Source organism: Pezoporus occidentalis, unplaced genomic scaffold (genome assembly GCF_034315485.1).
Source record: "Pezoporus occidentalis ecotype Australia unplaced genomic scaffold, CSIRO_AGI_Poc_V1 ctg3, whole genome shotgun sequence".
Taxonomy (NCBI): Eukaryota; Metazoa; Chordata; class Aves; order Psittaciformes; family Psittacidae; genus Pezoporus; species Pezoporus occidentalis.
Window position 1 is genome coordinate 3,473,803 of NW_026914940.1, and position 15,535 is coordinate 3,489,337.

Here is a 15,535-nt window from a genome sequence, read left to right on the forward strand (position 1 = left end):
TAAAATCTGAATCCGATTTCTTGCGTCTTTGCCCAGAGAGGTGGTAGATGCACCAGACCTGGAGACATCCAGCGCCAGGCTGGATGTGGTTCTGAGCAACCTGATGTAGTTGAAGATGTTCCTGCTCATTGCAGGGGGTAGGACTAGATGAACTTTGAAGGTCTCTTCCAACCCAAACTATCCTGTGATCCTATGATCTTGCTGGTTTGGTTTACATCTACATTTGCATTGACACCCATCTTGCCAACATTTGATGTTGACCTCTGTTCTTGAGAGCGTCTTTTCCTGACACAGCACATTAGTTTTTAGAGCTGATGGTCTTTGGAACCTTCATCTGAAGCTGAGCTGCCTTTTCTTAATTTTTCACCAAGTTTATGTATTTTTGAAGTATTTCAGATAATCTTGATCATGTATTTACTGCCTTGTTTCTTTGTAGATAAAACTGCTCGTAAGTAGGAAAAAGTTTGTTTGAAAGGCCAAAGATAGATACCTGTTTGTAATTTCTTCAACAGTTGATTGATCTGATGGTAATTTTTGGGTATAGTTGTATTGGTAAGAATAATTCCAGGCCTTTTTAAGCATACCATAATGTCTTGTTAGAACTGGAAAATCTTTTTTTATTGATCTGTGCTATGGAAGGTCAATTTAATATGCTTAATTTAGCAGAAACTGTAATGAAGCTTGCTGTGGGTTGAGACTGTTAGTATATATTTTCATCATTCTACTTATGCATAAATTTGTATGTATCATATACATATAGTACATAAAAATATGACGCTACTTAGTAAAACAGTTTTGATGGAAAAGCCTATAAAGTAAGAAAATTGAGGGAAGAAAATGCAAAACTATAAATTAAAGAAGTAGTTCTAATATGGATGAGCTTAGACAAATATCGATCATTTTCACAAGAACCAGAAGGTTTTCAGCCAGTGTGCCAGGTATTATAGGTTGCTTTCTTGATGAGTCCTTTCTAATATACTGAAATAATGGTGCAATACTGTGTGCCCCATCTCTTACCATTGCATACCAGTAGTCCTCTCCACTGGATCCTCTGTCTCCCCTTTGTAATGCCTCAGCTATCACACCAGTCCTGTGTTTCTTTTAGTACATGTGCTTGTTACTACTGTCTGTATAAAAGTATGGTTGTGCCAAACAGAGGTAACAGAAATAAAGCAATAGGTGTAGCCACCAGGTCAAAAGAAAAAAACTGCTGCTACAGCAGTGGTAAAGTCAAAGTGAAGTTGCAGGTGGGTCAGGACAAGTTCTGAACAGTCATAGAATCAGACTAGTTTGGATTGGAAAGGATATTTAAGGATCATCTAAAGATCATCTGCACAGCAGGGACTGTTTTTCACTAGAGCAGGTTACTCCAGGCCCCTTCTAACCTGACCCTGAACATTGCCAGGGATGGGGCAGCCACAGCTTCTCTGGGCAGTGTCTTGCCGCACACACAGGGAAGAACGTCCTCCTAACATCCAATCTTAATCTCCCCTCTGTCAGTTTAAAGCCATTCCCCCTTGTCCTGCCACTGCAAGCCTCAATTAAAAGGTTTCTGTGATTCTTATAAACCCCCTTTAAATATTGAAAGGATTCAATAAGGTCTCGCCAGAGCCTTTTCTTCTCCAGGCTGAACCAGCCCAGCTCTCAGCCTGGCTCTAGAACAGAGCTGCTCCAGCCCTTGCAGCATGTTCATGGCCTCCTCTGGACTTGCTCCAACAGCTCCACATCCTTCTTCTGTTAGGGACACTGTTGCTGTACACAGTACTCCAGCTGGGGTCTCATGAGAGTGAAACGGAGGGGGAGAATCATCTCCCTCACCCTCCCGGTCACACTTCTTCTGGATGCAGCCCAGGATATGGTTGGCTTTCCAGGCTGCAAGTGCACATCGCTGGCTAATACCTAATTCTTCATCTACCGTTATACCAGTGACAAGCCTAAGAACAGTTTAGTAACTAAGGTATAACACAAATCACTGCTGCTACCACCAGTGATAATAATGATAAAGGAAATAACAAGGGAAGAGAATACATCATCTCACCACCAGCCGACCGATAACTCGCCCCCCCCCAGCCCGACCAAGCTCTGACCGATACCTCCTCCAACCCTGCAGTCTCCCCGCCCTTCCGGCTAACTCCCAGTTACATCCTGGGCATGACGTGCTGTGGTATGGAATACCTCTTTGGTCAGTTTGGGTCAGGACCCAAACACAGGACACAGTGAACCCAGGACACAGTGACAAGCCTCAGTCCTGAGATCTTGCAAGTCCAGAGCAAAGCTGAAACAAGGTATATAAGAATTAGGATGTCTTTTTAATTTTAAGAAGGTTCATTACAGAAAAGAATGCAGAGGCTGAATTTGCTTGGGCTCACATTTCACATGTACATGTATAAAGTAACTGAAGGTACCATTTGTTTGGTTTGTTAGTTTGAAATTCCTCGATGCTTTTGTCTAAATCTAAAGGGGGAAGAGAAATTCCAAATGCCCAAACTTCAGAGTGCTGCAGTGATAATGGTACATGACAGTAAATTTTCAATGATCAAAAAATGCTTGGTTTATGTACTTGTTACAGGTTCATTCTAAAAGACAAATCTGCTCTTGTTTGTGGATGCTGCTTACATTGTGCTAAGGAAGGATAGGATCGAAAGGAAGGGTAGCAGAAATACCTGCTGAAAGAAGTAACTGAACCTGGGATTACTAACAGATTTATTGGTCATTAATCTCAGTAGCTTTTGCCCTTGTATCCTTGATGCCTTCTGACCACATTGCATAAGCATGAAAAATACAGTCTGAAACTGAACCCCTGCCCATCTGTCTTGTTTTGCAACCCTTCTTTCCCTCATTCGTGTTCTGTTGAGTTCATTTATATTCACTCTTTCACCTTTCACACTGTGAATTTCTTCCATGATCCGTTCCCATAAGGTTTCTGCCCTCTGCTCTCCACTAAACTGCATTCTCCCAACTCCCACATTAATTCTCCTAGCAAAGGTCAATTCTCCTTTATCCATGATGCGTTGTCATAGTGCTGTGGATATCTGCTCTTTCAATAATTGATTGGTTTGACACATTTGTTACATTCAAATTAAATCCTTCATAATCATTTAAATAGATTCTCATGTTTCTGAAGCTTTAGATACCCATGCGTTTTCTCTAACATGTGCAACTCATAGAATAATTTTTTTCTTTACAGTATATTTCTCTACTAAGTATGTCTTACCTCATGTGTTTGATACTGTTATCATTCCTTAAGAAAAGTTTGCATGAACAGCTGCACGAGACAGTGTTGTGGATCTGTCATTAGAGAGTCCCAGACTGGTTTGGGTTGGAAAGAACCTTAAAGCTCATCCAGTTCCAACCCCTGCTACGGGCAGGGACACCTTCCACTAGAGCAGGTTGCTCCAAGCCCCTGTGTCCAACCTGGCCTTGAACACTGCCAGGGATGGGGCAGCCACAGCTTCTCTGGGCACCCTGTGCCAGCGCCTCAGCACCCTCACAGGGAAGAGCTTCTGCCTAAGAGCTCATCTCAGTCTCCTCTCTGGGAGGTTAAAGCCATTCCCCCTTGTCCTGTCTCTACATTCTCTTATTAAAAAGTCCCTAAACCATCATATGTTGGTGGAGTTTGGGAATGCCTAACAATGTAAGAATATGTATCCTCATTTGTGAGTGAGTACAAAGGTTTCATCTTCTGAGATTTCTTCTGGCAGCTGACTGCATTCTTACGTTTGTAGTTTTAATGGGCTGATCAGAGCACAGTATGGACTTTCAGGGTCTTGCAGAGGACTTTCCACCTGGCTTAAAACTTAAAACTTTCCATGGGTTAAAACTTAAAGGTGGGTTAAAACTTAAACAGGGGAAGTTTAGATTGGTTATAAGGAAGAAGTTCTTTACTGTAAGGGTGGTGAGGCACTGGAATGGGTTGCCCAGGGAGGTTGGAAATGCTCCATCCCTGGCAGTGTTCAAGGCCAGGTTTGACAAAGCCTTGGGTGACATGGTTTAGTGTGAGGTGTCCCTGCCCATGGCAGGGGGGTTGGAACTGGATGATCTTGAGGTCCTTTCCAAGCCTAACTATTCTGTGATTCTATGTTTTTTTCAATGTAGTGCTCAACTTCATATTCTCCTCATGGATACTCATTGTTACTCTATAGTGTTCAGTCACTAGGTAGATCAGATACCACTTGTCACGTTTGCTTATTCTCATGATCTAGTTTTCTTTTCTTCTCTTTTCCCTTTCTTACTTTTCTTCTGTTTTCAGCAATTTTAAACTAGCTTTCACAGCCAGGAATACATATTTTATATTGTTTGAAATTTGACTTGTCTTACACATACATTATTAACATTTGCTCTCAATGGGTATAAAAATGATCCTGGCTAAAATGAGAATGGGAAATTGTATCTAATATCTTCAAGACTGGAGTGCAGTAGTTTCTGAGTCTTCAAGGAATAGTTAATAGAATACATACAGTAATATGGAATATATGTATTTTAAAAATATAGTAATATTTGTAGTAAATACTAACTTGGACAGGCTTTTAACTTTCTAATCATAATATTTTGTTCATGTGCCATATTTTATAGGTCTGCTCATACACTTCAGCCTCCTTCAGGAGATGAAATCTCTACTACTGTGTCTGTCCAGCTGTATAATGGAGAGGCCCAACAGCTTATCATTAAGTTAGAAAATATTGGAACAGAACCACTGGAGAAACTAGAGGTCACAGCAAAAACAATCAACACCAAGGGTGTGTATGCTGATTACGCTTCTAAATAATAATGATCGCTTTTTCTCTGGTGAAAGAGGGGCTAGTTGAGTTGTACTTTTTAGGTCAGTTTAGAATACATACTGTAATTTGTGTTATGGAACTGGAATCATTTAGTTTGATTTTATTGCAGGAATATAGAAATGAAAGAGAATGGAAGAAAATAGAATGAAAATGAAAGAAGCTGTAGAACCATTTGTGTGTCAAAGGCTATCACCTGCTTTTGAAAATCTAGAATTCATTTTAATGTTACTTAGGAAAATAAAATCCTGAGGCATTAACTAGGCAAAGGCAGCAATCTTGGGTCTGAATATACTTAATATACATAAATATACTCCTTATGTCTAAATATACTGATTAGTTAATTAAATAAACTACCATTAGCAGTAATGTCTTATTTGAGGAAGCTGAAGTAAATAAGCCTACTTCTCTGTCACTCAGTGAACAAGAAGAAAAGAATTGGGTAAAAGACTTTAAAAAACAGGGCAATGAATGAAGTAAGCTATTGTGAGTTAAATGATTAATTGAAGGTATGGAAGAAATATAGTGCATCTCCTGCTCCCACTTATTTCTCCTGAAATGCTCTGTATATATTAGTATTAAAAAGTAGTCTGATGGGTGAACCTTGCTTTTGTTTTGTGATCTGTTTTATCGGTTTTGGGGGGCATCCTCTGGGGCATTGTTACGAAAATGATTATGAACAGAAGCACTGCAGATGACAAGCAAGATAATCTTTATTGACAATAGAAATACCTTATTTTATTGCAGATTTTGTTCTCTCAGTGACAGAGTATTAAAATGCAGTGCGATACCTGGTGATTTTTGTTCATTTCAGTGTTTGAGCTCATGACTTCTTTTTAGCAGAGTATCCTCTTCTCTTTAACCTGAGAGAATCGGTTGCCAATCATTTAAGAATAGATTTTCTGCCTGAGACTTGTTACCAGGAATGATTTGAGAAGCTGAAATGTATGATGACTTACTGTTCTTATTTCAGTAAATCAACATGTTCCTACTGTGCTTGTTGCTGTATGTATCTGACAGACCAAGTACAGCACAAACATTGAATGGTGAATTTGATGAAATAAAATGTATTGAGTGGTGGTGTACATGGGCCTCTGGATCAGATGCTCATCAGATTCTTAGTACGTAACATTACACAATTAATTGGGTCAGGGCTTTGAAAAAGTGACTTGTCAACTTGAAACCCATCATCGCTCAGTTACAACTTTTGTTAAAAACAATAGGGAAAGAGAAGAGTCGATATATGCAGCTATGAGTTCAGTAAAACCTTAATTTTACTTAATCCTTCATTTTCTTTTGCTGTAGAAAATGTTTATAGTGAAGCCTATTTGAGTATTTGACAGACTCTTAGATGTTAAGTGTGATAATTCTCTTTATCAGAAAAAGGAAAACTAATGATGACTGAGTTTTTCTGATCATGCATATTTCTTAAATCACCATTTTGGAGAACCTTGCCATCAAATCCACAGAATAATGGATGTCTACATGGGCAAGGACCTCTGGAAATAGTTTTAAATCATGTCCTTGTGAAGGCAGAAGTTTACATCAGGTTATCCAGTGTCCTGTCTGGTAGAATCTGCAGCTTCTCGTATTGTTTCACAAAAACAAATGTACCCCTATATTTGGAAGTGTATGATTGAGATGACCCTTGTCATCAGAGGAAAATGCATACTTAAGTATGACTTTTTACATCTCTGTGTGCTGTGGGCGTGATGTAAAGCGCTGGAATACTGTGGCAAAAGAGCTACATTAAGCATGCTATTTCAAATGGGATTGCCTGTAGGCCTTGCAAAGGGTGGACCTTTGCCTTCTTGGCAAATGGGCTCTCTTCCATTTTAATTATTATTGTAAATTGATACAAATGCATAAGGATGGACTCATGATGTATGTGATGTGTGACATGAAATTCTGGTGATGAATGGGGAGGGGAGCTAAAGATTTGTCATGTCAGCAGCTCAGTTTAGTCAGTACTATGTGCATGGAAATAATGTGCTTATGACATTAAATAGTAATTAATAGTAATACAAACTCGTGATATTATATATCAAGTTGAAAGCATATGCAGACACTTATGAACTTGTCTGTAGTGCATTAAAAAGTTCTATTGGGTGTTCTTTACTACTTGTCAGCTGCAGTATGCCTGTGATTTAAGCTGCTCAGGGCCTCCTTGAAAGCTGTTAGGCATCTTTCTCTGCCATGACCATAGCTTGCCTGTCAACCTGGGAGCCTGTGAGAAGTTGTCTAGTTTCAGCCAAATGCAGAGTTTTCAGTCATCCTTTATGTCACCTGATTTGCTTTGGGTTTTTCAGCCTTGGCAGTTGCTTGTAAAACTTTTGTACCTGCTGCACGGCTGCCTGTCTGACTTCCATTTCCTTTCCTTGTGTTTCTGGGGCCATCTTTGAGCACAAAGATGGATGCTGTAAAAGGCAAACATTCTCTGGATGGGATTAGCTGTTGCAGTGCGGTGACCTTTGTTATGTTAGCTATAGCCAGTCCCTTCTCTTGAGGAAGCCCACTTCTCTGGCATTGTTTTCAATGGTGTCTTGTGAATGAGAACCTCCGGAGATCAGGCTTTGAAACTTGCCCTTCCTTACTTCCTCTCTCTTTCAGGTGCACCTCTTTAGTGCTTTTTCCACTCAGGCCCTCAGATAAATGACCAGAAATTGCAGCTCACCCTGTGCGGCTCATAAAGGACATCACAGGGTTTTTGAGTCCTTCAGCAGCCATGTGTCACGGAACAGATCCCGAGGCAAATCAGTAAAAAGGACTTGTCATGCTGGCACAATAAACACATCTGTCATGTCTTTTAATGTCTCGTTGCACGACCCTGTCTACCAGGCTGTGGTGTCTGTAGGTTGGACGTCACATGTATACTGTCAAGGTCAACTCTGTCACCTTGCATTGTCCTTCACTAGATCAGATAGTCTAATGCTTTATTTAGAATGATGACGTGCAAAGCTGAATGCTTTTCATAGACTCATAGAATGGTTTGGGTTGGATGGGACCTTAAAGCTCATCCCGTTCCAGCCCCCTTCCACCAGAGCAGCTTGCTCCAAGCCCCATCGACCTGGCCTTGAACACTGCCAGGGATAGGGCAGCCACAGCTTCTCTGGGCACCCTGTGCCAGTACCTCAGCACCCTCACAGGGAAGAACTTCCTTGTATCTAGTCTAAATCTTCTGTCAGTTTAAAGCCGTTCCTCTTTGTCCTGTCACTACGTGCCCTTGTAAAAAGTCCCATCCTTTGTTTCCAATCTAGGTCTCAGTTGTGGGGTGCACTCTAAAAGCTTTGATAACCCAAGCGTTTGATCTACTCAGGCAAATAGAATGTGGGTATTTTCAAACTTGAAGCCCTAAGATGCGTGCCAGGCATTCTTACAGCCGCACAGGTTGTTAGGCTCTAGTACTGAGCACCAGCTGCACGGGCTGAATGAACTCAGACGATGAAGAAAAACCTTGGTGATCTCTCTTAGAAGTGGTTGACATCTGGAATTTCAACATAGAGAAATAAATTCACCTGTCTCGCTGTATTCTTCCCATGGTCTTGGAACACATCTGCTTGTGGCCTCAGCTGTTTAGCTGTGCCAGACCACAAGTGAAAACCTACTCTGGGTCCAGGTAGCCCATTTTTAGGAACTGTGGCTACCCTGGAATAGATCTGTTTATCTTCTTTTTTGCCAAACAAAACTGTCTAGTCTTTCAAATTGGGAACATTCCATAGAGAGTTGTGAATGCAGGCAGGCTTTTCTCCAGTTAGTCCAGATGTCCTTGTGAAGGCAGGACCACAAGAACTGTTAGTATTTCAGCCCCAGTCTAGCTGCCGTGGATTTACTATCTCTGTTTCTCAGCTCAAGTCTTTTCCCTGCCCACACTGGCTGATTGGGATCATGTTTTTTGTATGATTCTTACTATTTTTTCCACTCATAAATATCAAATGGTTCATTATTTTAGATCTGGTTTTCCCCTCTTTTTAGGAATACTTCCTAATTGCCTAGAGGGAGCTCTGCTAGATATGCTTACTTTGGAAAGAACATAACAAATCCAACAAGTTCATTTCTGTCTATCAGGTCTGAATTCGCAATACTCTGGATTGTCTCCTCAATTCAAAAGATGTTGTTTGCCCCCAGTATAAAAGTAAAATTAATAACAATATTGGTATGCTGCCTATGAGCCAATGAACTACTTAGTGCTTTTAACCTTGTAGTTCTAGTGTGCACACCCCCCAGTTTCTGGTCAGAAACAAAAGGTAGCAGTTACTCTGCAGTGCTAAATACACAGTGTTAATTTTTACTAGGATTTCATACACTGAGGGAAGTTAAGAGGTATGAATGCCAGTGCCTTTGCATTCAGAACTTGTAGTTATTTTGAGGTCCTGTGTTCTGTGCTAGGAATATTGATTTCAGTTGGTGAGGCATCAAGAATCAGATGCACGGATGACCATAGAAGTCTGAAGAGCTTTATTACCATGAAGCACGTCAGATTTCTGTCTTCAGGTGTCTGATCATAATTGCATTTAGTGTACTTTGTGCATATTGAATTCCGAGATGTGGAGTACTCTGGTCTCATCCTTCCGTGCTACTAGATGGAAGCTGCTCTTGCATTTATATTTCTTTTTTAGCTGCTTGGCTTGAGAAGCAGCATTGTTCTGGTTGTTCCGCCCAAACTTCACCTTTCAGGTTCTTCTTTCCACACAGTTTCTTTTTTGTCCTTACTTTTAAACTCTTCTCCCCCAGTTTTCCGAGTAAACCTCCAGGCTCAACTGCATCTTTTTATCCTCCTGTGGTCTTCTCTGCAGGTTTGCGTTTGTCAGGAATCTACAAATATGCTCATAACACTATTCTACGTATATACAGTTTCTTGGATGCTTTAAGTTCAGTTTGCAGTTTGAGGCTGTCTGCAGATCATAATGCTGTGGTTAACGGAGGAATCAGTCCCGTCCTTCATCTTCACCCACAGAAAGACAAAGACATAAGAATTTAACTGTGATTCCAGTGCTAATGGTCCATCTAGCTCAATACTCACTAGGGGATGCTGCTTAGGGAGAGCATGCAAGTATTGCCACTGTTGTTTCTGTTGTGCTTGCTCAGCATGTAGATATATGCATGCATACTCTTTTAATTATCCTCTGAGGACTTGGCCATGAATTTGTCTATCCCATTCTGAAGCTGCTGGTACTGCACACCTCTGCAGTCTCCTGTAGCAACAGATTCCAGAAGTCCACTACCAGATGGGTAGGAAAGTGCTGTATCTGTTTTAATCTGATTTCCTTCTAGTTTTATCAAGTGTTCCCAGTTCTCATACCAGGGAATTTAGTGAACAGCAGTTCTGCATTCACTTTATATGCCATCTTCGTAATGTTTATAATCTGCAGCCATCTTCTGCTCAGCCTTTCAAACTGAAGGGTCTGTGCTCACATGGCAGCTGCTCCACACCTTCATCATTTCAGTTACCGTTCTTTGGACTGTCTCTAGTTCTAGTATATCCTCCATGCAGTACAGAGATCAAATCTGCAAGTGTTTAGGATGTGAGTGCACAAAGTTTTTATACAGTGGGGAACTGCTTCCCCCTTTGACTTGGTCCAGTTCTTCTTCCTGAAGATGACCTGGGTTTTTTTCTTGCTTGGCTTGGTTTGGTGTGTTCTGATGCTGCTCACTAAGCTGATGACACGTGGTGATTCCATGAGTCAATGATGACTCCAGTTTCTTCGTGGAGCTGCAGTTGCCAGATCCAAGTTCAACATACTGGGCACAGCTTGTTCTTCCCCCTCCTCCCAGGTTGTATTATTGTACCTTTATGTATGTTGAAGTCCTATATTTTTCCAACGTGCTCGATTTCGTGAGGTCCGTTTGAGTTTCCTGTTTATGACAGTACTGCTTCTCTAAATGATTTTGAAATCTATTCAAGATGAACTCTCTGGAAATTAATCTGATCAAGTGGCTGATGCAATTTACAGAACAATTTAATGCTGATACATTTTCTTTTTTTGGCCGACCTCAAAATCTGTTAACTCAAAGTTAGGGTTAAGGATTACCCAGAGTTAGATTCTGGGTAAGCTCTTCTATTTGTTACAATTACAGTGATTCGATATCAAGTAAAATAATAAAAGAGGTTAATAATTTAAACTCTACACTAGCAGGCCCTTGTAACTTGTTTGCTAAACACCAGTTTTGGACTGTAGAAACCACTGAATGCAAACATGCCTCAAGTAAGACTGTTTCCCACTGAACTGAAAGGTTTGAAGCCCCATGCCATAGTATAGAAGCTCTTTCCTATGAGGGTGGTAGACACTGGCACAGGGTGCCCAGAGAAGCTGTGGCTGCCCCATCCCTGGCAGTGTTCAAGGTCAGGTTGGACAGGGCTTGGAGCAAGCTGCTCGAGTGGAAGGTGTCCCTGCCTGTGGGAGAGGATTGGAACTGGATGAGCTTTAAGATCCCTTTGAACCCAGACTGTTCTGATTCCATGACTCTAAAATTTACTCTGATGATGGTTACTGAACAAGCTGAAATAAACGTTATTAAACTACAAACCATTCTCTGATAAATATAAATTAGATTTTTCTCTACAGCTTAACTGATAGCTCAGATATTCAGATCTTGTCTTGTAATTGTAGGTGTTAAATTTGAGATGATCCGCAAGGGCTGTTCTCACATGGAAAGTGTTTTCAGTTACAATACCTTCAAATAAATCCCCTACTTAATGAAAGTACATTTTAGAAACAGTTTGTTTATTAAACTGAAGATACACTCGAGTGCTTGGGAGATGTCATTCTTCTTTGCTTACACTGAGGAAAAACATCCCTTTGGCATATTATGTTCTTATGTATCAGGAAAAGGGGATAGAGATTGGCATTCTTGCTAAACTGCTTCTTTTCTTGAAAACAGAAGAAAATCAGAACACTGATATGGTTACAACTAACTTATTAGAGGAGGGCGAGGTGACTTTAAGAATACAATTGCTAGGGTGATATTTTTGTTCTTGCCTCATCTTTGTTATAAAGATGTCTATAATATTGATTTGATGTGAAAAAGCACAAGGCAGCAATTGATGGTCTGTGAGAAAAAGTTGTCTTAGACACAAAGGACTTATTCTTTCTTAGGTAGAAGTCAATGGAAAAATATTCACTGTTTTCCCCTTCTTTAGATGCGGTTGTTTCTGTGCCAAACAACCAAGTTTGAACTGCAATTCTAATTATCCTGTTTTAAAGACCCTTAATTCTAGACTGTGGTTGTTGAGGCAATATTCCCTCCCTGTTTTCACACGTAAGGATTATAGATGAGTCTTTGGAAAGCCTCTGAAATGCCGATACACTAACTCGCTCTTACATACAGTAGCCTTGTGTGAAGTGGAGATGAGCTGCGTGACTTTCAGTGGTCGCTGTGTTACAAAAAACAGAGCTCAAATGGTGTTTCATTGAGCCTCTAGAAGAATTCTTCAGTGTACTTCGGAGTGGTATGCATTGCTATTCATGTGAATGAATAAATATAATATTAGGATTCTCCCAGTCAAACCATCATGTTTATTTTGTGTGTTACAGACTTTTCTTCAGTGTTTAGCATTGTATGGTGCTACAGATGTTAATGAATTTATGGAAGTAGTTGGGAAACAAAGCCCATAAACCAGTTGCTCATTCATGCTTCCCCCAGCAGGGGGAGGGAAGTGAATCAGAAGGACAAAAGTGTCAAAACTCACAGCTAGAGATAAAGGTTGTTTAATAAGCAAAGAGGAAATAAAAACCAAAACAAAATGACATTTTTGGCATGGAATCGTAGCATCACAGGATGGTTTGTGTGGGAAGGGACCTTAAAGCTCATCCAGTTCCATGGGCAGGGACACCTTCCACTAGAGCAGGTTGCTCCAAGCCCCTGTGTCCAATCTGGCCTTGAACACTGCCAGGGATGGGGCAGCCACAGCTTCTCTGGGCAGCCTGAGCCAACTCACAGTGCAAGGTGAGTGGGAACAGAGGAGGCCTTAATGGCATGCAGGTGCTACAGGAATAGCCAAAAAAGCTGGTGAATTATCAACCGCATTCTAGTCACAATTCCAAAACACATCACTGGGCAGGCTGCAGTGAAGAAAATTAACTCCATCTCATCCAGACACTCTACAGTGGATTTCCTACCTCAGGATTATTCACAAAGTGTAGAAAAGAAATAAGACATTAGCAGATACTTCTTGAGCCTATTTAGTATCAGAAGTAAGGTGAATCCAGGAAGAAGTCACAGTGTGATTGTATCATTCTAATCCATAGCAACTATTTCTGTTATCTAAAAAGAAAAGATTTCTCTTGCATAAAGTTCACAGAATATCACTGTTTGATTGCTTTTGCTGAAGGATACTAAAATTTGTGTCCCTCTAGCTTTTTGCATGCTTCATAATTTGATATAAGACATAACTAATTTGCCCTTCTTCCTGAAGCAGACATAACCTTTTGCTCCTCTTTATTTCAAGATGGATCTTTCAGTGTTACTGGAGCACTAAGGAGACTGAATAAGGGGATAAATTATCTCAATGCATTGATGAACAGTAAATATTAGGGTTATTTCCTCAAGTTATCTTCTGGCATGTTAGGCTTAGGAGAGAGGTTAATTATTACAGATGCCTTATCTCATATGGACCAATGATAAATCGTTTATCAAACAAATATCTTTTAACACAAACTAATTCTATTTGGTCTTGTATACTTCGTGCTTCTCAGATTTTATAGAATCACAGAATCATAGAATAGTTTGTGTTGGAAAGGACCTTAACATCATCCAGTTCCAAGACCCCTGCCATGGCCAGGGACACCTCACACTAAACCATCTCTCCCAAGGCTCTGTCCAGCCCGCCTTGAGCAGTGCCAGGGATGGAGCATTAACAAGTACCCTGAGCAACCCATTCCAGTGCCTCACCACCCTTACAAGAAAGAACTTCTTCCTTATATCCAACCTGAATTTCCCCTGTTTAAGTTTGAACCTGTTACCCCTTGTCCTGTCACTACAGTCCCTAATGAAGAGTCCCTCCCCAGCATCCCTATAGGCCCCCTTCAGATACTGGAAGGCTGCTCTGAGGTCTCCACGCAGCTTCTCTTCTCCAGGCTGAACAGCCCCAACTTTCTCAGCCCATCTCCATACGGGAGGTGCTCCAGTCCCCTGATCATCCTCGTGGCCCTTCTCTGGACTTGTTCCAACAGTTCCATGTCCTTTTTATGTTGAGGACACCAGAACTGCACACAATACTCCAGGCGAGGTCTCACGAGAGCAAAGGGGCAGGATCACCTCCCTGGACCTGCTGGTCACGCTCCTTTTGATGCAGGCCAGGGTTGCCCTGACCCAGGTGTAGGACCTTGCACTTGTCATGGTTAAACTTCATGAGGTTGGCATCAGCCCACCTCACAAGCGTGTCAAGGTCCCTCTGGATGGCATTCCTTCCCTCCAGCGTATCAACTGAACCACACAGCTTGGTGTCATCGGCAAACTTTCTGAGGGCGCACTCAATCTCACTGTCCATGTCAGTGACAAAGATGTTAAACAAGACCGGTCCCAACAGCGATCCCTGAGGGGCGCCACTCGTTACTGTTTTCCAGCTGGACATTGAGCCACTGACCCCAACTCTTTGAGAATGGAGTTTATGTTATTAAAAAACTGAAAGAGACAGTGGTCTTTCCAGCCTTCTCCTTGCTCAAGAAGTAACTAATGGTGTCAGAGGTGCTTCAGAATTTAAACTGATTCATTTTGGTGTAGTATTTTGATGAAATTTTGTTCGCATTCATGTGACATTTCCTGTGTTGAAGTCTGTATGATTCAGAGCTATATGAACTTTTACGTCCCTTGCTGATTGTCTTTAAAGTGTATATTTAATGTTGCCTGTTGTGCAATATTTCTTTTTTCTGGTAGTGGTAGTCTTCACTTAAATCTGTATTTTAAGCTTAGTGATCTGTATACTTCCAGGTCAGTGTCAGGAGCTTCTCTGATATCTTTCTAGTGTTGCATTCATTTTTAATGCCCTAATTTTAAACATTTTACAGTTAAACAGTAAATGCCACACAAGTTAATACTCTACAACAGTTATAAACTTAAACTGCCTTAACACAGGTTATGCTTCTGACATAATTACTTCTTTCAATACAGAGAAGCTGTATGGAGACTTCTTGACTTGGAAGCTAGAAGATATGCTCTCCCAGTTTCCTCTAAAACCTGGAAAGGCTGCAACACTCACTGTGACCATTAAAGTGAAGCTGGACTTTTCATGCCAAGAAAACCTTCTGCAAGATCTCAGTGATGGTAAGTTTGTAATTTCTTCTTGCTGCAAGAGCTGTATGTACTCATAAGAAAGCCTTACCCAATAGTGCTGTTTGGTTTAAAATACAGTATTGATGTGGCTGTGTGTTTTCATATTTTTGTCTTGTAACCCAAAGACAATTCCTCAGTGAGCTGTAGGGATTAAAGACTGAATCGTTGTGACAGCTCTGTGCATGACAGTTTGACCAAACAGACCATGATGAGACCTTGCCCTGGTATCTTCTTAAATCTTTCTTGATGGACAGTGTTTTTGGTGTTTAGCATAGAATAGTTAGGGTTGGAAAGGACCTTAAGATCACCTAGTTCCAACCCCCCTGTCATGGGCAGGGACCCCCATGGTATCCTTATCTTATGAAGATAAAAATAGTTTGCAAACACCAGTGAGCTTTAAAGAGAAATAATGTGAAGTTGAATATTTAGTTATTTAAGATTATAGAATTAGTAATTGTAATTGACTGCAGTTTTGCAAGAAGTGACATACT

General features: G+C 40.9%; 1 protein-coding gene across 3 annotated transcripts in view; it reads left to right on the top strand.

Moving 5' to 3' along the window:
- TRAPPC9 (trafficking protein particle complex subunit 9) overlaps positions 1–15,535 on the top strand; it is a 499,166-nt gene that overhangs the window by 71,127 nt on the left and 412,504 nt on the right. For all 3 annotated transcript variants that reach the window (XM_062626935.1, XM_062626936.1, XM_062626937.1), the window contains exons 15-16: positions 4,573–4,736; positions 14,883–15,035. In XM_062626935.1, the coding sequence (XP_062482919.1) occupies positions 4,573–4,736; positions 14,883–15,035 (317 nt within the window). The remainder of the gene's footprint in view (positions 1–4,572; positions 4,737–14,882; positions 15,036–15,535) is intronic.